The sequence below is a fragment of the Colletes latitarsis genome, chromosome 1, assembly GCF_051014445.1.
Source record: "Colletes latitarsis isolate SP2378_abdomen chromosome 1, iyColLati1, whole genome shotgun sequence".
Lineage (NCBI taxonomy): Eukaryota > Metazoa > Arthropoda > Insecta > Hymenoptera > Colletidae > Colletes > Colletes latitarsis.
Window position 1 is genome coordinate 37,138,049 of NC_135134.1, and position 24,518 is coordinate 37,162,566.

General features: G+C 35.2%; 2 protein-coding genes across 2 annotated transcripts in view; both read left to right on the forward strand.

The window, feature by feature from the left end:
* The first annotated feature begins 673 nt into the window (after window positions 1-673).
* LOC143343123 (uncharacterized) lies at window positions 674-9,437 on the forward strand. Its single transcript, XM_076767652.1, has 5 exons — window positions 674-740; window positions 1,126-1,313; window positions 8,506-8,642; window positions 8,735-8,867; window positions 9,384-9,437. Exons 1-5 carry the CDS (start codon window positions 674-676, stop codon window positions 9,435-9,437), a joined length of 579 nt encoding a protein of 192 aa, XP_076623767.1.
* Window positions 9,438-19,495: 10,058 nt separating this feature from the next.
* LOC143343134 (uncharacterized) overlaps window positions 19,496-24,518 on the forward strand; it is a 47,014-nt gene continuing 41,991 nt past the window's right edge. Inside the window, exon 1 of the mRNA XM_076767678.1 lies at window positions 19,496-19,538. Coding sequence (XP_076623793.1) covers window positions 19,496-19,538 — 43 coding nt within the window. The remainder of the gene's footprint in view (window positions 19,539-24,518) is intronic.

Consider the following 24,518-nt stretch of genomic DNA (forward strand, 5'->3'; position numbering starts at 1 on the left):
AATTCGATTTAGCTGGCTGATTTATCCAATCCGCAGGGGTAACAGTTGCGGTGGTAGTATTTTTAATTATTTGTATTCGTTCCTCGACGTATCTCCGATGCACATCTTGCTACCTACCCGACACGGTGGCTCTCTTAGTTCGGACGGCCCTGAGTGCACGGCAGGCGCGCACCGTGATTCATCAGTATTTTTCGTTAATAATTCAAAAACGAAGCTCCATCCGAATTTTTTGCAAAGGAAATTGTTGTTCAGAATCGTCTCAGCTACCCCACATTTCCGGTTCTTACACTATTTACGGGACACCCCCGTATATGTTGTCAGGCGGATAGCACATTATTTGATAATAGAATATTAATAAAATAATATATAAGAATCACCACGAAAGTGATAATTCTGAAATTGTTGAACGTTCTGTTTGGCAGATTATAGGTTTCGTCACGTCGTTCTGTGAACATGACACTGATAGGGTGCTGGATGCTATACCGATTATGGTTACGAATCTCGTTACAATGATAAAACTAATAAACATTAACATTAACAGGAAAAAAGTATTTACTCGCACTATTCTACGAAGAAATTTTATGTAAAACCAATATCACGGAGATCAATGTTTTGCAGTTCAGAAAATTATATGGCTTCGTGATAAATGAATGGGAGTCATTGAAGCTTAAAAATGAGTTACAAATTTTGGACGAAATCACCAAAACTGGAAGTAACATTGCATTTCTGTACAGAAGTAGGTACATTTTTCTAATTTTTAGTCACAAGTATTTTCATAATGTCTCATAGAACGTTGACCTATGGCTTCTTCGATACTTATTCCATAACTCTTATATAACGGAATGGCCAATTAGTTGTGTATTTCACAAAAACACACACACACACACACAAAAGTATATTCAAATGTTTTAAAAAATCACTGAAAACTGCCAACTTTTGGGGTCTGCATTTTTTGAACGATGTCAAAAACAACGAAATGATGAATCAAAAAAGAACAGTCACTTTTTTTACATAAATTACAATATATTTCGTTTAGAACAAAATCTTTAATATCTGCATGTCACAAATCCAATCAAATGGACCAAAATACGATCAATTTCGTGAATTCCTCTGTATCCTTTACAGCCACTTTATTGGGATCCTTGATATTATTCGCTCTCCTCCCGCTGATACCTTTATTTTTGGATATCGTCCTACCGTTGAATGAAACACGATTAAAACAACAAGTGTTCAAGCTTAACTACTTGGTAGACGATGACAAATATTTCTATCCTATATACTTTCATTCAATTTGGACTTCGACCACTATTGTGGTAACTATCGTTACCGTAGACTCCATATACATGCTCGTAACTCACCATGCCTGTGGATTATTCGTCATATGCGGGTAAATGTAAGCTCTAAAATTTAAATGCGCGATGTAACACCTCTCTTCAACCGCAACTATTTATTCTTGCAAAAATACACTTAATTCCGCGTATGCAGAATGGATTATAAAATTCCATAACTTAATTTTGTGCACAATTCCTATTCACGCGTTGTAGTTAACTGAAATTATTTATATAATAAAAAGTCACTCATCGTATCCACTCAACACACATATCTTTCGATTTGCCCTTTCCTAATATTATTTCCCTTAAAGATTTCTAATTAATATACGGGGTGTCCCACATTTTTTATTTGAACCAATAAAATCAAGACTAGAATGATATACAAGGTGTTCGACCACCCCTGAGAAAAATTTTAATGGGGGATTCTAGAGGCCAAAATAAGACGAAAATCAAGAATATCAATTTGTTGACGAAGACTTCGTTAAACAGTTATTAACGTTTAAAGTTCCGATCGTACTGAATTTTTTTCTCGAAAATGCACAGGATTTTGAGGGTACGTCTATTCACCGAAAATTATTGTAATTGACTCCCGCAACCGAAAATAATTTTTCCAAAACGATTTGAAATTTTTTTTTTCCGTCGAAAAATTTCACACCTTCTCAAATTTTTTCTAGAAAGTGGGTAGGATTTCTTTTAGAGTTAAATAAATATTATATATATATTAATCCAAATTCAATATCATACAAATCAGGTGAATCGTGTCAACTAGAATAATAGACAATCAATTATACTTTGGTTACTAATGAAATTACTTCACTTAATACAATTACGCGGCACGGATTATAAATTCATTTCCTAACGCCTCCTCTTAATACGTGCCTTACATTAATTACATTTTTCATTATTGTATAAACATTCATGCATTATTTAAATTTCTTAAACCTATTGCATCTATACAAAAATAATGTTTTTCTTTGGTCATTGGCTTTGTTAATACATCAGCTGACATACGGTCGGACGGTAAGTATTCCACTGAGAAAGTTTCTTTCTTTAACACATCTCGCAAAAAGTGAAACCTTATATCAATATGTTTGGTTCGCGGATGAACTATTGAATTTTTCGCCAACAATTGTGCTCCAATATTGTCACCATAAATATACATTTTTGCGAATTCTTCCAACCCGATTTCTTTTAGAATTTCCTGTAGATAAAGTCCCCCTTTCACAGCCTCGGTCAGCGCCATGTATTCGGCTTTCGTGGAAGACAACGCCACCGTGCGTTGTTTTTGCGATTTCCATGTTACAGGACCTTGTGAAATCTTTATTACGTACCCAGTATACGATTTTCTGTCTATTTGGCACCTTCCTCAATCAGCATCAACATATACAGATGCACCCTCATTTGAATTCCTAAAAGTAATGCCATGATTAATAGTACCTTTTAAGTACCTGAAGACCCTCTTTACCGCTGCCCAATGCTCGTCACCATAACATTCGTTAAACTGAGCAAGAGCGCTGACAGCATACGCTATATCCGGTCTGGTAGCGACCGCCAAATACATTAGGGCCCCAACTAATTCGCGGTACGGTCTCTTCTTAGTTTCATTACCCTTCGCTTTATTCAAAACTGCGTTTTTATCCATTGGAGTGGCCACAGGATTACAGTCAGCTAAACCGTATTTTTCGAGGAGATCCATTATATATTTTCTTTGAGACATACTTATCTCTTGTGCCTCCTGCCGAATCTCAATACCTAAACAATAATTTACTCGACCAAGATCCTTAATATCAAATTCTTTTGCCATCCCTTCTTTAATACTTTTGATCCACCCTTTGTTATTGGATATAATCAACATATCATCCACATATATGATGACATACAACCTATCATTCTCGTGCTTTCCGTGGTGTAAACAAGGATCTGCTACTGTTGCTTGCAATCCCAACTTTCTTAGATTTTGGCTAAGTTTCTCGTGCCATTGTCTTCCTGCTTGACGTAATCTGTAGATTGCCTTCGTCAATAGACACACTCCATCGTTGCTGCGATCAACTTCTTTTAATAAATTTTTGGCAGTCTCTCTTATCCGCTTGTTTTCCTTTCTATCTTTTGCAATTTCTTGTAAGCAGTTTTCCAATTGATCAGGCATTTCCATGAATATTTCTTCCCGAAGATTCCCGTTCAAATACGCCCCTGTCACATCAACCTGTTCCACGGTCATATTCATCTTGACCGCCAACGACAACAATAATCTTATTGTCTCCAACCTAGCTACAGGAGCAAACGTTTCATTAAAATCTATTCCTGGACGTTGTGCGAATCCTCTCGCCACAACCCTAGCCTTGCGTTTATCCAAGGACCCATCTGCCTTATATTTGTTCGTAAGTACCGTTCTCGAACCTATAACCTTCTTGTCTTTTAGCCTTTCCACAATTTTGAATGTATTATTTCTTATTAAATTAGTTATCTCTGATTTTATAGCCTGTTTCCATTCTAACTCATTTTCCCCATTTAGGGCGTCTCTTACCGATATTTCTGCTATCCCAGCTGCTTGCTGTAAAACAGAATTATCTTCTTCTTTTTCAATTTCATTCGGTTGACCTTCGACTTCGATTTCTCCAGTATCCACCGATTCATTTTCATTTCCACTCATTCCTGTGATATTCTCTTCTTCTTCGTTGGATTCCACTATTCGCATTTGATATAATTTTCTGGGACGACCTCTTTTTCCTGTTCGAATCATTTTTGGTCTTCCCGGGGCTCGGCACTGGCGTTGACATGTTTCCATTGATTCTTCTTCTCGTTCTAATTCTCTTATACTTGGTGTTTCAGGAGTCTCGATAACCAATTCACCTGTCCGTACTTGACTTTCAGTACTATTTGGCAAACAAATCAACGGGATCATTCCCGATTCCAAACTCTGATCTTCTTCAAAATTATACGTTTTATTTCCATAGTTATAGTCATCCTCGATAACCCTTATACCTCTGGAAACAACCAATTTTCTTTCATTAGGTAACCATACCTTGTACGCCTTTGATATTTCCGAATAGCCGATAAATATTCCCATTTTTGTTTTTTGATCAAATTTCTTTTTCCCAGGATCCTTATTTAACAAATATGTTTTTGCACCAAATGTTCTCAAATGCGCTAATCGGGGTAACCTTTTGTTCCACAATTCGAATGGAGTCTTTCCATTCAGAGTCTTCGTAGGACATCTATTTCTTATATAATTTGTGGTATCCATCGCAGTTGTCCAAAACCTTTCCGACAATCCAGCATGCAGCAGTAAACATCGACTCATTTCGACAAGAGTACGATTCTTTCGTCCGGCCACCCCGTTTTGCTCGGGGGTATATGGCACTGTCAATCTTCTTGTTATACCATTTTGTCGCAAAAATTCTTCAAACTGTCCATTACAGTACTCTCATCCATTATCAGTTTGTAAATTTTTCAATTTACACCCTGTATGTGTTTCCGCGTAGTTTTTAAAATCCTTAAATGCACAGAACACTTCATACTTTCCTTTCAGAAAATAAAGCCTACACCACCTGGAATAATCGTCGATAAAGGATACTACGTACCTATATCCTCCTAGGGATTCTTTATTCATCGGACCACACACATCCGAATGCACAATTTCTAACAATTTAGAACTCCTTTGGCTTCTCTCTGGAAAAGGTGTCGAAGTTAACTTTCCTCGAATACACGTTTCACATGTGGGCAGTGTCTTTTCTCCATTCAAATTTATTCCTATGGCATTTTCCTTTTTGGCCAAATACAATAAATCTTTCACATTTAAGTGTCCCAATCTGTTGTGCCATAATTGAATTTTCGATTTTCTTTGCAGATTAGAATCTTCTTTAGAACTTATAATTCTTCCATCTACAGCTTCTTCACGCAGGTAGTAAAAATTTCCTATACGGTTTGCTTTTAATCTAACTCTTCCTTCTGGATCGACCACGATGGCATCATTTTTCCCAAAAATAACTTTATAATTCTTGTCTGTTATTATGTTACAGACAGCAAATTCGACCTCAGATCAGGCACATACAATGTATCTTTCAACTCAATATTCTTAGGATTACTATCTAAAACTGTTCTAATAGTAACATTTCCTTGAGCTTTTACTACGGCTGAAGTATCATTAGCTGGACTTAATTTGTTGTATCTAGAATGACTCATTTCATCAAACTTAGATTTATCTTTACAAAGATGAGTTGTGCACCCACTATCGAGACACCAATATCTGTGCTCCGGGTCTTCGCTGATATTATATACATCATTTACATTTACATAAAATAATTCTTTGGCCATACCTGCTGTAAATTTATTTTTACTTCTTTTATTCCAACAATCAGCTGCGCGATGACCTAGTTTTCCGCATTCATAACACTTAATCGGCGATTTCCCAGAACCGTATAACTTATTCCCTCCTTTGTCTCGTCTTACTTGTTTATCACTCTTCCATTGATTATGCTTAACCACCATCACTCCATGGTCCTCTGATCTCTTCTGCAATCTAGTTTCGAATTCTTCCATAATTTTTATTTTTACAGTATCAGGTAATTAATCAGGTAATTCATTACGCGATTCCATGGCGCATCTAAAATTCTCGAAATTTTCTGGTAAACTATTTAATAACATAGCCCTTTGTAAATCTTTATGAATATTTATATTCATCTCTGCTAGTTTTCCTACAATTTCAATAAATGAATTTATATGATGTCGGACATTATCGCCACTCGCCATGCGATGAGTCGTAAGCCGTCTTAACAAAGTGGCTCTCTTCGCTGGCCCTTGCGCTGCATACGTTGCTCGCAATTTTTGCCAAACTTCATGTGCCGTCCGACACCCTTTTAACTGGTTCAACTCTGATGGGCTTACAAATAATATAATATCGGCTTTGGCCTTTTGGTCACCTTTATCCCATGCCGCTGCCGCTGCTACTGTCATCTGATCTGCTTCAACAACTACGGGTCTTTTCAATGTCCCGGCTGCATACTCCCATCCATCATTTTTCACTAATAACGCTTCTGCCTGCATGCACCACGTATCATAATTTTCTTTATTCAGAACTTCGATCCTACCTACATTTCCCGTTACAAAAGCCATATCTTATACCAACTCTATCACTTATTGTTCTCACTTATTTCACTCAAATTATTTCACTCAAATCGCCAGCAAAATATGTCGATTCCTGGGCCCATAACCTTTTAGAGTTAAATAAATATTATATATATATATTAATCCAAATTAAATATCATACAAATCAGGTGAATCATGTCAACTAGAATAATAGACAATCAATTATACTTTGGTTACTAATGAAATTACTTCACTTAATACAATTACGCGGCACGGATTACAAATTCATTTCCTAACAATTTCGGGTGTATATCTATTCACCAAAAATGATTATAATTGAGCCCCGCAACTGAAAATAATTTTTTCAGAACGATTTGAAAATTTTTTTTTTCGCCGAAAAATTTAGACACCTACCCCCTGTTGATTTTTCTTAAAAATTCGTTTATCATTCTTAGTAATTTTGTTTGACGCCCTACAGAAAAGTTGTCTAATACCTTTTTGTAGGTACACATAAGCTCTACTTCAGAAAAAAGTTTCATTGAAATATATTCACAATTGTAGGAGTTATGGCTGTTTGAAAATTGGACCATTTTTATGGGGTTTTTCTCATTTTGCTGGGTCAAGGTCCAACTTTTCGAATATTTTTGCGACTTGTACATATTCTCCACCAAAATACGCGTAGTTTGCTTTTTTAAACATTAAAATCGTCCAATCCGTTCAGGAGTTATGACGTTTTAAAGACTCGCAAGAAATTTCCGGGGAACATTGCTGGCCATACATTATATTTTCGTTTAGGAATTTTTTTCTCGAAAGTACGTAGGTTTTCGGGAGTATGTCTATTGACCAGAATTGATTATAATTGACTTTGGCAACCGAAAATAATTTTTCCGTAAATGATTTGAAATTTTTTAATTTAATTTTGTTAATAACTTTTTAACGAAGCTTCAATCAAGAAATTTATATTCTTGATTTTTGTCTTATTTTGGCTTCCAGAATTTCCCACTAAAATTTTTCCCAGGGTTAGCCGAACACCCTGTATAACAAAAAGTCTATAAATGCTTTGTTAAAAAGTTATAGAAGAAATTACAAAATTTGTTAAAATATTCAGTTCTGACTAGTGACAGAAATCAAGTTGACCACGTTTGAGAACAAAATCTCTTCTGTTATGTATTACCGAGTCTTGATAATTTTGAAAGTTTTAGCATTGCACTCACAAAACGCAATAAAATACATGAAACAAAGTGAAAGTATTTGTTTATTAGAATTGTTGTAATCAACACAGGAATCAGATTAAACAAACGACACAAAATTTCGATCGGAACATTGATAACGCTGCTAAGGAAAGAGCCATATATCAAGAGTTCAAGAACTGCGCAATTATCCACAAAAAGGCAATACAGTTGGTACTCTTTAAATAATAACAAATTACAAGGAAAAGATAAAGAACAGTTTATGCAATACTACTAAATCGTATTACTCTTTTATTTCGAGGTTTTACGAACTCATCAATGACATAAACCAGCGAAGCTTCTTGCTTCAGATCGGGCTGAATATGATCGATATCAGCGTGACAGGTGTCCAAGTAAGAATAATTTTATAAATAACGAGAAATGTGTTTGAACCACGTAGTGCAGATTTGTCTTGTTATCTAATTGAAATTTTCACTTACTGAATCGGTATCATGCTCACCATTGATTCGTTATTCCATTTATCTTAATAATTCATTATTGTTCTTTTATTAGAGAACAGAAACGAACCCGACTTTCGATCACTTAACGAGGTAATATTGTTGAATAATATCAGATTCCCTTGCATAGGACCTGATTGAATAACTATAGCTAGACAATATTTAAATATTAAACACAACCACTTTAATTATTCATTAGATATTACATAGTGAAACGTAAAATACAGTAATGCCGACCATGCGGCTCGAACAAACGACGCGACTTGACACGAACAAAAGACACGGGAATTCCCGCACGATCTTCTACTTTATAGGTGTCGCTACTTTGTCCGCGTCCTTATTGCCGCGAGATTATGAACGGCTCAACCAATATCGAGCTTCGTTAACATTTTTGCTTTTCAGACGGTTATGAACCTAAATAACGTGAGAGAAGCATTCAGGATTGGTATTTTCCTCGGGGCACAACAATTTCATTTGTTTTTCAACAGTCTGCCTGGTCAAAATCTCGTGGATCGCAGCTTACAATTACTCGACGATTTGTACGCTCTCAATGTGTAGAAAGAAGAATATAGTTCTTAATAATTATGCCGACAATTAACGCGAATGTAACATTTTGCGAATCTTGCGACAGATACAGCTCCAAATGGTACCAAGCGCCAGTGAGAATGCAACGAGTGATTTACATGATGCAAATAAGATCCGGCGTACCGTGTACATTGACTGCAGGTGGATTGTACAACATGAATATAGAAAACTTTGGAATGGTATGTAACAAAATACATTCAAGATGTTTCTGAAGTATATGGGATTAATGAAATTAGGCATTATTCGAATTGTTTCGAATAAATAACGATTATGATTTATTCCTAATGTAACAAATAACAGATAAACGCTTGTTTATTTTTTATTCGTTATTTGACGTTTTTATCCAAAAAAGAATTTTGTTCATCTCTAATACAGAATTGGTTCGAATTATTCCCGGATAGTGGTGGGGGTAATTATGTGACAAAGATATTACTAATGTACTATTACTATTTATTTCTAATAGCTAAAAACTGGTAACAATGTTTATAATCCTAACTTTGTCAGAAATTCTTGCTAAACTTCCTTGCAAAAAAAAAATAGTTTCATCTCGAAATAGAAACATTAAATTCAATTCATATGTCTATGTTTTTTATCTTTACAATAAATAAACTTCTAAATTTCACCGACTATTACAAAAAGATCCTATATACGATAGTAGTATAAGCAAATATCAATAAATGCGTTTCTATTTCAAGATTATCAAATCCTGTATGTCGTATTTTACAATGCTGCTATCATTGAGGGAATAAATCATCGTGACTACTGGAAAACATCCGCAATTAATAATTTTGGCTTCGATGTAAAAGTATGTTGTTCTAAATTTACCGCAAAATAAATTAAATTGTCAATATTTACATTCCTGTATTAGTGTATGATTATACTGAACATTTTATCCGATCCACTACTGCATGTGAAAATTAAAAAATTCAACACCATAATACTCAAAATTAGAAAAAATTCTCAGCTCAGATCTTATTGCATAACATTGTCAAGAAGGTTTTAAAAAATAATATAATTCACCGATCCACTCTAACAACAGAATCGACAATAAATAATAAAATTGGTAAAATTAGCATCATTAAAAAATTTTATTGCTAATATATGAAATCGAATTTTCGATATACTTCGAGGTGGTAGTACTGCAATAATTATTAAATTTTTATTTTTGTTTTCTTTACAATTTATGGAACGCGGATAAAACAGTATTTTCGTTTAAATTATGAATTACAATAAACTACCGAAACTACTTTTGAATATTTATTTTTATGGTATTACATACTTAGCAATGTAAAGTACTATTATGGTTTATAATCTGAAAGTAGAACTCACGGATATCTACAAAAAAGTATTAGACAACATTTTCGTATAGTGCCAAACATTAAAAATGAAAACCAAATTTTTAAGAAAAATCGACAGGGGGTAGGTGCTGTTCGACGAAATTTAAAAATTTCAAATTATTTTAAAAAAATTATTTTCGGTTGCGGGGGTCAATTACAATTATTTTTGGTGAATACACATACTTTCGAAATCCTACGCACTTTCGAGAAAAAAATTCGAGTAGGTACTGAACTTTTTAGATGAAATTAAAAAATTTCAAATTGTTAAGATTCCACATCGGGGGGCGACCCGAATCGAGTCATACGCCCCTGTCGTTGCCTCGTCGGGACCGACGCGCGACTGTTTGGCGACGACGAGTTTGCAGTTGTTTCTTCTTCATATAACGACATGTTTTATCTTTCCGCGACTACGACGTTTATTCATGTTATGTATAATTAATAAATCTTGTTTGTGAGTTAATACCATTTTATTTCCGAGTCTTCTAACCGGGAGCTGCCCTCCAAACAGGTTATGGGCCCAGATAGGAAATCGAAAGAAGTGTAACATCGGCAAATAACGTGAGTGTCGTGATTGTGCGTCTCCTGAGTTCGTGCGACATTTTTTTTTCTTCCAAGATGACGACGACGTCGGTTAAAATCGAGTCTTTGACGAAAGATAACTACGATACTTGGAAGATCCATATGGAATCGTTATTAATAAAGAACGAAATGTGGGATTATGTCAACGGCGAAACGAAAAAGCCGGAACTTGTAGAGGGGAACGCGGCATCAATCGAAGCGGTAAAGAAATGGGAGAAGGAAGATCGCAAGGCAAAGTCCGACATCATCCTTGGAATCAGCCCGAGAGAATTAAAGCAGGTGAAGGAATGCGTCACTTCCCGAGATGTTTGGCTACGTTTACAAAAGACGTATCAATCAAAAGGTCCGGCTCGGAAAGCCACGCTGCTGAAACGTCTTATGCTGCATCGCATGGAGGAAAATGGTGACATTCGAGATCACCTCAGGGATTTTTTCGACACGTTGGATAAATTGACCGATATGGGGGTAATCCTGGATCAAGACCAACTGTCGATAATGTTGCTCTATAGTTTACCAATGAGCTTCGAAAATTTCCGATGCGCAATTGAATCGAGAGACAACTTACCGCCACCAGAGGACCTTCGAGTAAAAATCGTGGAAGAGAGCGACGCTCGAAAAAAGGACGAGCGCAATGTCGAAACGAACGTACTCTTTGCGAAAAGGACAAATAGATATACAGGCGCGAATGCAAGAGGAAACAGTGAATCGAAAAGCGATCATAAGAGAAAAGTTAAGTGCTTTCGATGTCACAAATTCGGACACAAAGTGAGCGAGTGTAAACAGCTACCGAAGAACGTCGGACAGGCGAAAACCAGCCTCTTTATTTCATTGAAGACGCAAGAGGCGTACAGTGTGGAAGAAAATAGAAGTGATACTTGGTGCCTGGACAGTGGGTGCACGGCACACATGTGCAAAAGTCGAGAAAAATTCGCGAATGGTGTTAAAATGTTTCCCGGAAAACTAAATCTCGCGAATAGTGCATCGACGGAAGTTGCAGCGCGCGGAACTGTTTCTATGAACACAGTGGTAAATGGAAAAACAGACTTAGTTACTTTGAATGATACGCTACATGTCCCGGACTTACGTAGCAATTTATTATCAGTGAGTAAAATTACGGATAAAGGTTACAGTGTCGTGTTTGAAAAACACGTGGCGACGGTGGTAGACGGCAACCGAAAAACTGTTCTACGGGCACCTCGCGTAAACGGTCTTTACATTGTAAGGGAATCGGCACCTCAGTATCGTACGGCCACTCGCACCAGCCCGATTTATCGATCGTTCGTGGCATCAGCTGAGGTATGGCATCGGAAGATGGGACATTTAAACTTTAAAGATCTTGAAAAGTGTGCTAGAGACGGTAAAGTACACGGAATAGACATTAAAAGATCTGGTAATTTAAAGTGCGATATATGTATTCGCGGAAAAATGTCTCGGTTACCTTTTACAAAGTCATCAGAACGGAGTTCTAGTTTATTAGAGATCGTTCATTCTGACGTATGCGGCCCTTTTCGCGTGAGATCGAATGGCGGTGCCGCGTATTTTGTGACTTTTATTGACGACTTTTCTCGATGGTGTGAGATCCGTATGATCAAGTCGAAAGATCAAGTTTTCGATAGTTTTAAAGATTTTAAAACGTATGCCGAGAATGTAACCGGAAAAAGGATTAAGTATTTGCAATCCGATAATGGACGCGAATACGTGAATACCGCGTTTGACAAGTTCTTGAACGAAGCCGGTATTAAGCGACGACTCAGCGTCACTTACACCCCCGAACAGAATGGACTAGCCGAAAGGAAGAATAGGACGATTTTGGACATGACGCGATGTCTGTTGTTGCAATCGTCGTTACCAGATGGTTTTTGGGGGGAAGCCGCAAACACGGCAAATTATATACGCAACCGATGCCCGTCTGCCAGCCTCGGAGGCACAACACCATTTGAAAAGTGGACAGGGCGAGTTCCAGACGTACGTCATCTACGGATTTTTGGTTGCGACGTGTATTCTCGTGACAGGACACCGAACCAGGGGAAGCTCAGACCCCGTTCAAGAAGAGGAATATTCGTCGGATATTCGGAGACCTCAAAAGCTTATCGTGTGTGGGTTCCAGAAGAAAGAAGAATCGACATCACACGCGATGTTATTTTCATGGACGAAAACTCCATTGTAGACAGGAGAGTCGATGTGCAAGAGAAGTCGACAACATCCGGAGAAGTAGGAAAATCTGAACCTACTGGACTTCTCGAGGTAGTATTATCCCCGAATGACGATTCAAACGAGGAAAGAGGACAGATTCGTCAGCAAGAACCAGACGAGATCGTCGACTTTGAATCGGGGGAAGTGAGTGCTAGCGATTCAGGCGACGGCTTAACTGGCGATCAAGAGGAAACACCTAGACGAACACGTGGACGTCCGCGGATCATAAGGATGGGTTCGAGGGGAAGACCCCGAAAATTGTTTCATACGGCTACCAAAGCCGAGGTATGTGATACCGAAGAAGTTTTTCTGATGGAAGTACCATTGAAGAAAGCGCTAAACGGACCCGATATGAGCGAATGGATTCGTGCTATGGCTTCGGAACTCATCTCCATGTTGAAGAACGACACCTGGAAACTCGTACAACGACCTAAGGATCGGAAAGCGATTGGCAGCCGCACCGTCCTGACGAACAAGTATCATCCGGACGGCACTCTGGCCAGGAGGAAGGCCCGAATCGTTGCTCGTGGTTTTTCACAAAGACCCGGCATCGATTTCTCGGAAACCTTTGCCCCTAATGGGACGTAATAAACACGTTGCAGAACAATTCGCTCATGTAACGCAAATCTCCACAAAATAATGCGAGTTTTGCCATCTGATGAAACCATTAGAAATTCTATCTTCGCTGGTAAGAAATTATTCTTCGGGATACAGTATTTGAGAATCAGTTTCCTGGATGTACAGTATCCTGCTCGTTAAATTGTTCGATTAATTTCACCGTCTAGCCTATCAGAAGATTACTTAATTTGGAGAAGATCGTTTTCTTAAAATATTGAGATATTAAACTTGAGCAGTACACATACAACGTAAATGAAGATTGAACGATATACTCGATATATTTTTGAACATTACGATTTTACGGCCTCACTTAGAACTTTAAGATGCAACGAACTCTATCGTCAGTTTAATTAGAATACGTATTAAATCGAAAATAACATTTCCCTCGTTTTATAAATACGCGTTTAAAAGAATTTTTAATTCGAAACTAAATTCAAAAAGAGATAACGCAAGAAATAATATTTGCAAACTAAGTCTATTAACTTCCTTCTACAGCTATTAGTATGTAACAAGTACCTGCTCTCTCAGGGGAAAGTACTTGATTTTATGCTTCAAGTAAAAAGAATAAAGATATTCTGCTCTTTAATTTATTATCAGGAAATGAAATATTTTTATTTTAATAAATTAAAAAGCAAAATATCTTTATTCTTTTCTAATTTTATCTTTATCTAATTTATTATCAGAGAACGAAATATTTTTGTTTTTTAAATTAGATAAATAAAATATATTATACTGTGACATGGATAGTTTCTATTTTAAAGAATTTTTCTAACAAATAAAATATTTTATTTTCAAGAATACATGTATGATCTGAAATAAAATATTTATTTATGATTTACTAATTAAAGTAGTATTTTTAGTTTAATAAATTGGTTAAATAAAATATATATAACTGTGACACAGATAGTTTCTATTTTAAAGAATTTTTCTAACAAATAAAATATTTTATTTTTAAGAATACATATATGATCTGAAATAAAATATTTATTTACGATTTACTAATTAAAGTAGTATTTTATTTAGCTCTGCATATCGGGTGAATAGCAAGACGATTTAGAATAAGTATTACGGTGTTAGGAATAAAAAATTTGAAAGGTAGATTCCTCAGAAATTGAACGAGAAAACCAGAAGAGACGACGGTATCGACTATACCGTTCGAAACGTTTTTATTTCAACGTAAGAAACGGACATTTTACCATCCCGATGCGACAATCCAGCAAAATGCAATGACTGCATTCGAGGTGTTTCGACCGATTCTATCCTGCGTAATAGTCTGTGTTAGATGTTTTTACCAAATACAGAGAGGATTGGTAGAGAGCCAATTTTATACGTATGCAAAGGAGATGAATACATTTGCAGAGTTACATCTCGAAAATAGATTTATACTTGGGGTCGACATACATACAACCGAGAAAACGAGTTTGTTAGCCTAGTGCAGGTGAAATCGACGTTGAAGAATTAGTTGCCCTTCTAAGACAGAGAGAAAGACAGATTAACAGACTTATGTCAAGTTTCACCGACAAAAAGAATTATTCATCCACCAAACACGACAAATAAAACCGTAGATGACAACATAACACGCACGTTCCTTATTGCCCTGTGTTAACGAGTATGTATTTTTCAAGATTGTAAATAAATTCGAGAAAAATAACAACATTGGTGCACTTTCATTTCGATCTTATATACTGAAGATGGTTCGACTAATAAGTGAAAAATAAAAAATAAGAATATAATTGTTTCATTTATTCTTTAATTACTTTATACTAACTTAATTAGATTCAAAAAATAGGAAATAAATTGTTCGATAAAAAAATAAGAAAATGAAAGGAAATACAATGTTACTTTTATAAAGGTTTGTTATTTTAATACTTAGAATCAAATACAGGGTGTTCGGCCACCCCTGGGAAAAATTTTAATGAAAGATTCTAGAGGTCAAAATAAGATGAAAATCAAAAATACTAATTTGTTGATAGAGATTTCGTTAAAAAGTTATTAACGTTTAAAGTTCCGCCCGTACTGAATTTTTTTCTAGAAAGTGGGTAGGATTTCGGGGGTAGGTCTATTCATAAAAAATTATTGTAATTGACCCCCGCAAACGAAAATAATTTTTCCAGAACAATTTGAAATTTTTTAATTTTGTCGAAAAATGTCACACCTTCTCGAATTTTTTTCTTGAAACTGCGTAGGATTTCGGGGATATGTCTTTTGACAAAAAATGCTTGTAATTGACCCCGGCAACTGAAAATAATTTTTTTAGAATGATTTAAAAATTTTCTTTTTTTGCCGAAAAAAGGCACTCTGGGTCGATTTTTCTTAAAAATTCGTTTTTCATTTTTAGTAATTTTATTTGACGCCTTACAGAAAAGTTGTGTAATACTTTTTTGTAGGTACTCATGAGCTCTACTGCAGGAAAAAGTTTCATTGAAATATATTCACTATTGTAAGAGTTATGGCTGTTTGAAAATTGGACCATTTTTATTGAGTTTTTCTCAGTTTACGGGGTCAAGGATCAACTTTTCGCATATTTTTGCAATTTCTACATATTCTTCATCTAAATACGCGTTGTTTGCGTTTTTGAAAATTAAAATCGTCCAATCCGTTCAGGAGTTATGATGTCTTAAAGATTCGCATGAAATTTCGGGCAGACATTTCTGGCCAGAAATTATATTTTCGGTAAGGAATTTTTTTCTCGAAAATGCGTAGGATTTCGGGGTACGGGTAATGACCAAAAATGATTGCGATCGACTCTTGCAACCGAAAATAATTTTTTTAAAACGATTTGAAATTTTTGAATTTAATTGTTAATAACTTTTTAACGGAACTTCCATCAACAAATTGGTATTCTTGATTTTCGTCTTATTTTGGCCTCTAGAATCCCCCATTAAAATTTTTCCCAGAGGTGGCCGAACACCCTGTATACTGAAATCCTCGTTTGTTTGTTAACTTTACAAGAGTTTATTATAGTCTATTATAGTGTATTTCATCGCGATAAAAATTATATTGCGTTCACCGCAGATATTTATCTTCTAGAGATCCGAGGCATACGCTTTGTTTCTAAAACTCTCGTGAATTTCTTACATCCCTAATTAGTTTGCTTCACATTTACTTCGAAGAGTAAGCGGATGGTGTCTTTAAGATAGGTAAACGGCAAGCTTCATAAATTTTATTTTGCAATGAATTTAAACGCGAAACAAACTTATCTTTCTATCTCTATATTGTGAAAAATTTAAACTCATTGTATGTAAAGGCTGATGACACCGTTACTTTGAATTTTCGTTTTACTTATATTGTGTATTTTTTTCAAACACTTTGTAAATTTTAATTAAGTTACTCAAAAATAGAATTATAAATTCTTAAAGACCTGTTTCTGTCTAATTTTCAATAAAGAATAAGTAAATACATTGCTCGTTGAAAAAGAAGAAAACGATAGGAAATACAATGTTGCTTTTATAAATCGTTTTTTCATTCTCAAAATTGTGTGTTGTAGCACTGTTAGAACCGGAATTCAAGTTGACATTTTATTTAATATAGGAATAAAACTTACAAATAGTACCTCTCATACACAATTAATACGAAATTATTAGTGTAAGTTACAACCTGATACTTTAATATTCCACGAAAAATGAATTTTTCCGACATTCTGTGCAAAAAATTCACCGAACATACTGGTAGTAACTGTAAAATATACAACAAAATTATACTGTTATACGATCGTAGATTTATCAAACTTCCGTGTCGAATGAAATGATACAACTCCACACTCGTAAAACGTAGAAATACTGTTTACGATCACGTATCGATTTTCTACTACGATAATAAGGAGTAATTAAAATCAAAGTGCAAAAGACAAACCTTGTGTAGCCAAACCGACGACAATCAGAAGAAGCACAGTTGTTCTCTTCATTTTTTCGCAACCCAATATTTTTTGTAAACTTTAACCCTGATCAGCCGGTGTGTCGGAGGAACAATCTCTTCTGGCAGCACTCAGACTCGCGAATGTTATTAATCCAATAAAAGGGCACTTCTCCGAATTTCGAGTTCACTGAATGTGCCACGAGGCTAACGTCATTTCGGTACTGTTCCCGTGAAGATCGTCTGAACGCGAAATAGGAACCGGAACTCCTCCAGGAGGACGATCGTTCCGGGTGACGCGCGACTATGTTTCCCAAGGTAAAGGTCTCTTGGCCGCAGGTGACTTTCGGGAGTACGTAGACTCGAACGACCGATGTGAAACGATCTTTTCTAAAGACTGAGGTGCTTACTCCTTGGCAGGAAGTCGTCCAGGTGTTCTGCTCCCCCACTTATTTCTCTTCTCTACCACCTCTCCTTTCAGGTAACGACCGATGTGCTGGTTGCCATCGAGAACGAGGCTGACTTGTGCGACTGACTGACTGTTCGTCCCCTGTGCTTACGTGCTCCTGCGGTATTCAGGCCAACTTTTGATGCGATATCGCCGAGCCACAAGATGACAGAATTTCCCTATGCCAAGGTAGAATCAATTTTACCAAAAAATTCGACTCGAACATGGTACCTTAATGGAACGATAGAAGCACCGAAACATTCTAACCCGAAGAAGTGAAAGAGTACTGTAGGATTTAACAAAGAGAATTGTATTTGGAACGAATGTACAAATTTCGGGGGCTCGACCGGGATCGATCGCGAAGAAAAATTTGTGTTAGTTAGAAAAGTTGAGTACTGTTAGTATGGAAACTTTGGCTAAAATCGGGGAAATTCAGTACAAAATTAATACCGCATCTGTAACGAGTATAATAGCTTTGCACAAATTTATTTTTGAAACCGATGGTGACCGAGGGAATCGAAACGCATACGTGATTTTAAAGGCTTTCAATTTCAGACAGATTCAGTAGAACGTAAAGCTAAATTAACATATGCTAATGGTTTAAGTTATGGCGATTTGGTATCTTGTTGTAACATCTTAGACCTGGATTATGGAGGAAGCCGAAAAGATTTGATTCGGAAAATTTGCTCTGGTTTAATGGATTTACGTTCTCTGTGTTCACTACAGAAGAGGATACTGAAGACGATGAAATTGATGAAGTCATTGAAGATGATCAGGGTCAGAATGTTGAAACATCTGTTATATTTGAAGATATAAATGATAACAATATTACACATTTCTCTTTATTAAATAAACGAAATCACTTAAAATTTGCTATGAACTATCGCGCTGTAGAAGATTGTGTTCGCCAGTTTGACGGTACTGGTGTATGTTCTGTAGAAAGATGGATTTCTGATTTTTGAGATGTTGCAATATTGTTTCAATGGTCTGAGTTAGCGAAAGTAATTTTTGCAAAGAAGTCTTTGACAGGTATAGCAAAATTCAGAGCGAAGGTGTTGTCGAATTACACGAAATGTTAGTTAAACGAAAAATGTGGAAAGAACGAAACGAGTGGTTGTGAAAGACAGATGTGATTCTTATACGATACTAATTTGTGTAAAAAGGTTGTGTATGCTTCGTGTGTTTCAAATTCGTTTATATAATTATATCATTTGTACATTTGTTCCAAATGCAATTCTCTTCGTTAAATCCTACAGTACTGAAATAAGGTAACTGTACTAGTAATCGGAACCTTCGAAAAAAAATTCTTGTTTTCTTGTTTTCTTTGTTTTTACGTGCAATATAATTTCGCTGTACCCTCGCAAGAAAGTGTTTTTGGTCCTTCGAGATAATCGACACAACACGTGCAAACGTTACAAACGCTGAAGATCTCCAGCCCATCACGAGCCTAATCATTGTTACTTTTTTTTTCTAAATTTTAAGATAAAACAACAAGGAATTATACAACAGACAGATTATACAGTAACAAACTTTTGAGTTTATCTTAGGTAATCAAGTACATTCAAGTATTTCAAGTATCAGGGATTTCGATATGTTGAGACTTTATTTCAAAAAATTCAAACCAGTCTTTTCCACGTCTTTGCCCCCGTCTACAACTGTAAGCATATTGAGGACAGATCCACTCACGATGCTCTTGATCGTTATAATTTCTTTCACAACACCTCATAGTAAGTCTTAATCTGGTTCTAGTCTCCTGGAATCATCTTAAGCAGGGACCGGGATGGAACGAAATGATGCTGGGAATCGTCTAGAAGGCAGAGAAGGCAAGTCTGGGGATGGCTGAAGGTGAATTGGGCTTGTACGAGCTCCAGGCATCTTAAATTTAAAGGAAGAACCAGTTAACCCTTTTCTTTGGTCACTCATAACTCCGCATATGAGAATAAAAAGAATAGAGAGGAGAAAAATGAAAAGATAGAATATAGCCCCCAAAAAGAGGGTGCCAAAAAATGCTATTAACAATGAAGGTAAAATATTAATACTGAGAGAGTCAAAGGTAGAAAAAATATATGAAAGCGGTGTGAGAGATTATCAATATTACCTGACTTTTATCAGGAAAACCGAACACTCTAAGATCCTAGTGGTGATCCGTGACCATTTTTTTAAATATCTCATTCTTCAATTTATTGTCATAAACAAAACATGCGATCATAGAATCGCCAAAATAAGTAGATAGAGAGATAAGGGAATACTCTTTAATCAATACCTAAAAATTAACGTCAGAAAATGACATTACTCATGAGGATGACCAAATATTTGTTCTCCTCAAAGAAAATAACAGCCTTCCAAAACTAATTGACTTATCTGCATATGCTTTAGCGAAGTCGAGGTGTTTTCCTCTATTTCTATTGTTTACAAACGATTTCTTTCTTGCTGTTTTACCATAAATATTAGCAGAATGAGTAATATTTTGTACAGTTTGCAAAGATGTTGCGATATTGGCGAACTTTAACCACTCACAAACGAATTTTGTATTGTTTCTTATCGTTAATGCCTTTCATCGCTCTGATCGCAATTTATTTTCTGTAGTCCCAGTTCTTCATCCTTTATTACGATTCTTCTCACCGTCGAGGGACTTAAATGTAACGTTTTATCGATTTTTTGAAAATTCTCACTACTCTTACGCAGGATTATATTTCATACGATTGCGAACAATTCACTTTTCTTAGCAGCCATACTTTCTCTATTGAGTGCAAATGCAGTCTAACTGTGGAAATCGGGAGAACTGAATCATAGAAAAACTCTGTTTACATCCATCTCCTCTTTTTTCTCTAAATAATCAAATTACAATCTAATCTTCGTGTGTGATTAATCATCAGTTATTCTGATGTTTGGTTATTCTTTGTTTTGATTATTCTGGTTATTCCGTGTTTGGTTGGCGTGAATGAGGGTGCCTTTCTGCGAAAGTTACTCATTGGACTACGAGATCTTGTGGTTTTCTTCTATTCAATCTTCCGCGTTGATCCATGTTTTGTGAAAATTGAGATGTGTTTATGTTGTTTCAATCAGCTGTTGTGGTTTTTGGCGAACTCGAGTATTTCATCTTTGACTTCTTTCATTTTTCGATCCTTATGAATGTACTTGTTCTTTTATCTCTCTATTTTGGAATCTTTGCAGTATTTTTATATTTCATTTCCTCTATATTGATTTTATGACCATTTTATATAATAGGAACTTTTTGTTAAGTGACAAATACGGTTTGCTACTTAGGAGCCAATATATACGTCTTTTTAAAAATAACCAATTCTCGTCTCTTTTTCTTTACGTGTATTACTCCATTTGAGTTTGGAGTCCAGATTTATGTTTAAATATGGTGGTCGCTGTGCGGGATTATTTCTCGATTTTGTGTGATGGGAATAAAATATTCTTCTTTTCATAGTATAAAGATTACATGTATCGATTTCGATTCATTTAATTGCATTCTTCATTTTTTTGTCTAGTTGCTTGTTTTAGTATTTTGGAGTTCGTTATTGGCATCCTGAAAGTTGTCGCTGATAGCTATATACAGGGTGTTCGGCCACCTCTGGAAAAAATTTTAATGAGAGATTCTAGAAGCTAAAATAAGACGAAAATCAAGGATACTAATTTGTTGATTGAGGCTTCGTTAAAAAGTTATAGAAACATTTCCGGCCATACAGTATATTTTCGGTAAATAATTTTTTTCTCGAAAGTACGTAGGATTTCGGGGGTATGCGTATTAACTAAAAATGATTGTAATTGACTCCCATAACCAAAAATAATTTTCCAGAATGATTTGAAATTTTTTAATTTCGTCGAAAAATTTGTCCACCTTCCGGAATTTTTTTCTTGAAAGTAAGAAGGATTTCGGAAGTATGTGTATTTACCAAAAATGTTTGTAATTGATCCTTCTAATCAAAAATGATTTTTTCAGAACGATTTGAAATTTTTTTCTTCGCCAAAAAAAGGCACCCACCCAATGTCGATTTTTCTTAAAAATTCGTTTTTCATTTTTAATAAATTCCTTTGACGTCATATGGAAATGTTATTTAGTACTTTTTTGTAGATACCTACGAGCACTACTTCAGAAAAAAATTTCATTGAAATATATTCACTATTGTAGGAGTTATGGCTGTTTGAAAATTGGACCATTTTTATGTGGCTTTTCTCTTTTTACAGGGTCAAGGAACAACTTTTTTAATATTGTTTGAATTTCTACATATTCTTCACTAAAATACGCGTTGTTTGCCTTTTAAAATATTACAATCCTCCAATCCGTTCAGAAGTTATGATATTTTAAACATTTGCATAAAATTTCAGGGCAACATTTCTGGCCAGGAATTACATCTTCGGTAAGGAATTTTTTTTCTCGAAAGTGCATAGGATTTCGAGAGTATGTGTATTGACCAAAAATGATTGTAATTGACCCCTGCAGCAAAAAATAATTTTTTTAGAACGATTTAAAATTTTTTAATTTTGCCAAAAAATTTCAGCACCTACTCGAATTTTTTTCTCTAAAGTGCGTAGGATTTTGGTAGCATGTTTATTCACAAAAAATCATTGTAATTGACCCCCTCAACCGAAAATAATTTTCCACTATAATTCGAAATTTTTAAATTTAATTTTTGATAACTTTGTAACGGAACCACAATCAAGAAATTTACAGTCTTGATTTTCGTCTTATTTTGGTTTTTAAAATTTTTCCCAGGGGTAGCCGAATACCCTGTATTTATTAAAACGTGCAACTATGAACTCTACATATATTAGAATCATAAATGGGCTAATACCTTTGAATAATGTGCCAATACGTTTTTCAGTAAGAAGTTTCCGTTTTTTTTTATGCTTCTTTCGCCGACATGATTTCGAGTTCGACAATAATACATTACGTCTGTATGTCACAGAATATCAGAAGATATATTACTCCAATACATAAAGATATAAAAAAAATGAGCGTACCAATACATTTTTTTACCCATTTATAATAAAAGGGACTTTTTGCACCTTCGTCAGGAACTGCCTTGGTTAAACGAATCCTTTTGGTGCGAAGATTCGCTGTTCTGGTTTTCCTAACGCTTTGTTCAACCGCGCGAAAGGACCTAACGGTTACTTTTTTTGACGAAAATCTGCAGGTCGCCAAATGTTTATGTCTGAATTCGTTCCTCCACTAATCACACTACGCAATAATAAATATACAAAAACATTTCATAATCGGTTTCTTTCTTTGCGAAAGGGTTATATCAATTCCATACAAAGCACTATTAATAAAATGCGTTCGTCGTTATTACGATTTATTAACCGACATATATATTCAACATAAGTGAAGTGCATTAAAAGATAACTGTGTTTTTAAATAAAAGCTGCTATTCTCTTTAGATCATCTCGAATTTATTTTACGGTTCAGTCAACTAATGATTTCGCGATAATCTCAATTATAATTATAATAATTAAACTTTATATAATATTTCACAAAGCAAAAGACACGAATTAGAACTGTTCACTTTATGTAGAATTCACGTGCTACCAGTTTTACTTTAAAGCATATCAACTCGCATCAGAAGATACTGGAACTTTCTAGCGCGTCATAGTAATGGGATGTTGCATGCAATTCAGTTCGTGAATTTATTCATTTTTTTTTTTGTCGTATGCATTTTAATGAAACTTCGTAATTATAGTACCGTTATATATAATAATAATTAGAGGAACGTTGGTTAAAATAATCACTGATAGTTACGAATAAATCAAGCTCTACTAATATTTTTACTTTTACGATACTAATTAAAGAGATGTCTGTAACACTACCTTCAAGAAAAGTAGGTTATAGTATCGAGCGAATTTCTCAAAATGAAAGAATCTAACTCATCGTATATTACTTTGTAAATATCAAATTTATTACAGTGTTTCTTAGATGTAACAATATCAGTTAAAATGACGTGGTTCGAGTAGACGAAACACTTTCTCGCAAACAATTAAATTTTACGGTTACATTAATCAACATGTTCGAGGTGAAGGTACGAACGCATTTCATTGTCGGTGCAAAGCAAAAGCAACAATTACTCGAAGAAGGAAGCATGCCCATCGAGGGTTAGACGATCCGGTTTAGGATGTTGCGGTTCGCTGGTCAACGTACTAGTTCTTCCTGTTTGGTTTAAAATATTTTTAATAAGCGATGGTAGGATTTATTATGTACGATAATATAATACGATGACGCGAGGTTCTTTTAATTTTTACTCAAAATCGTAACATTAACTTAAATGATCACGCTCAAATAATGTATTTTTATTCAAGGACGAACATTAAATTCAATATATTATAATAAATATTATTTGAACAAGCATAATTAATTTAATATTAATTAACCACTTTTAGTAGATTAATAATTAGAAATACATAAATATATAAGGTGTCACTTGGCTCATCTATACTTCCGTGTTGTCCCAACAATCCCATATAAAACCATAAAACAATTCTTCTGAAAATTAAAAATTAAAAGCAACATTTTTTTGTTGCAGTAGTTACACAGCGTTTTCCGCATGTTGCTATAAACACTTCAGGAGTGTGTTCTACAAGTAAAAATAGGACTAAAATGTTATACAGGGTGTTCGGCCAGCCCTGGAAAAAATTTTAATGGGGGATTCTAGAGGACAAAATAAGACGAAAATCAAGAATACCAATTTGTTAATGAAAGCTTTGTTAAACAGTTATTAACGTTTAAAGTTTCGACCGTACCGAATTTTTTTCTCGAAAATGCGCAAGATTTCAGGGGTATGTCTATTCACCAAAAATGATTG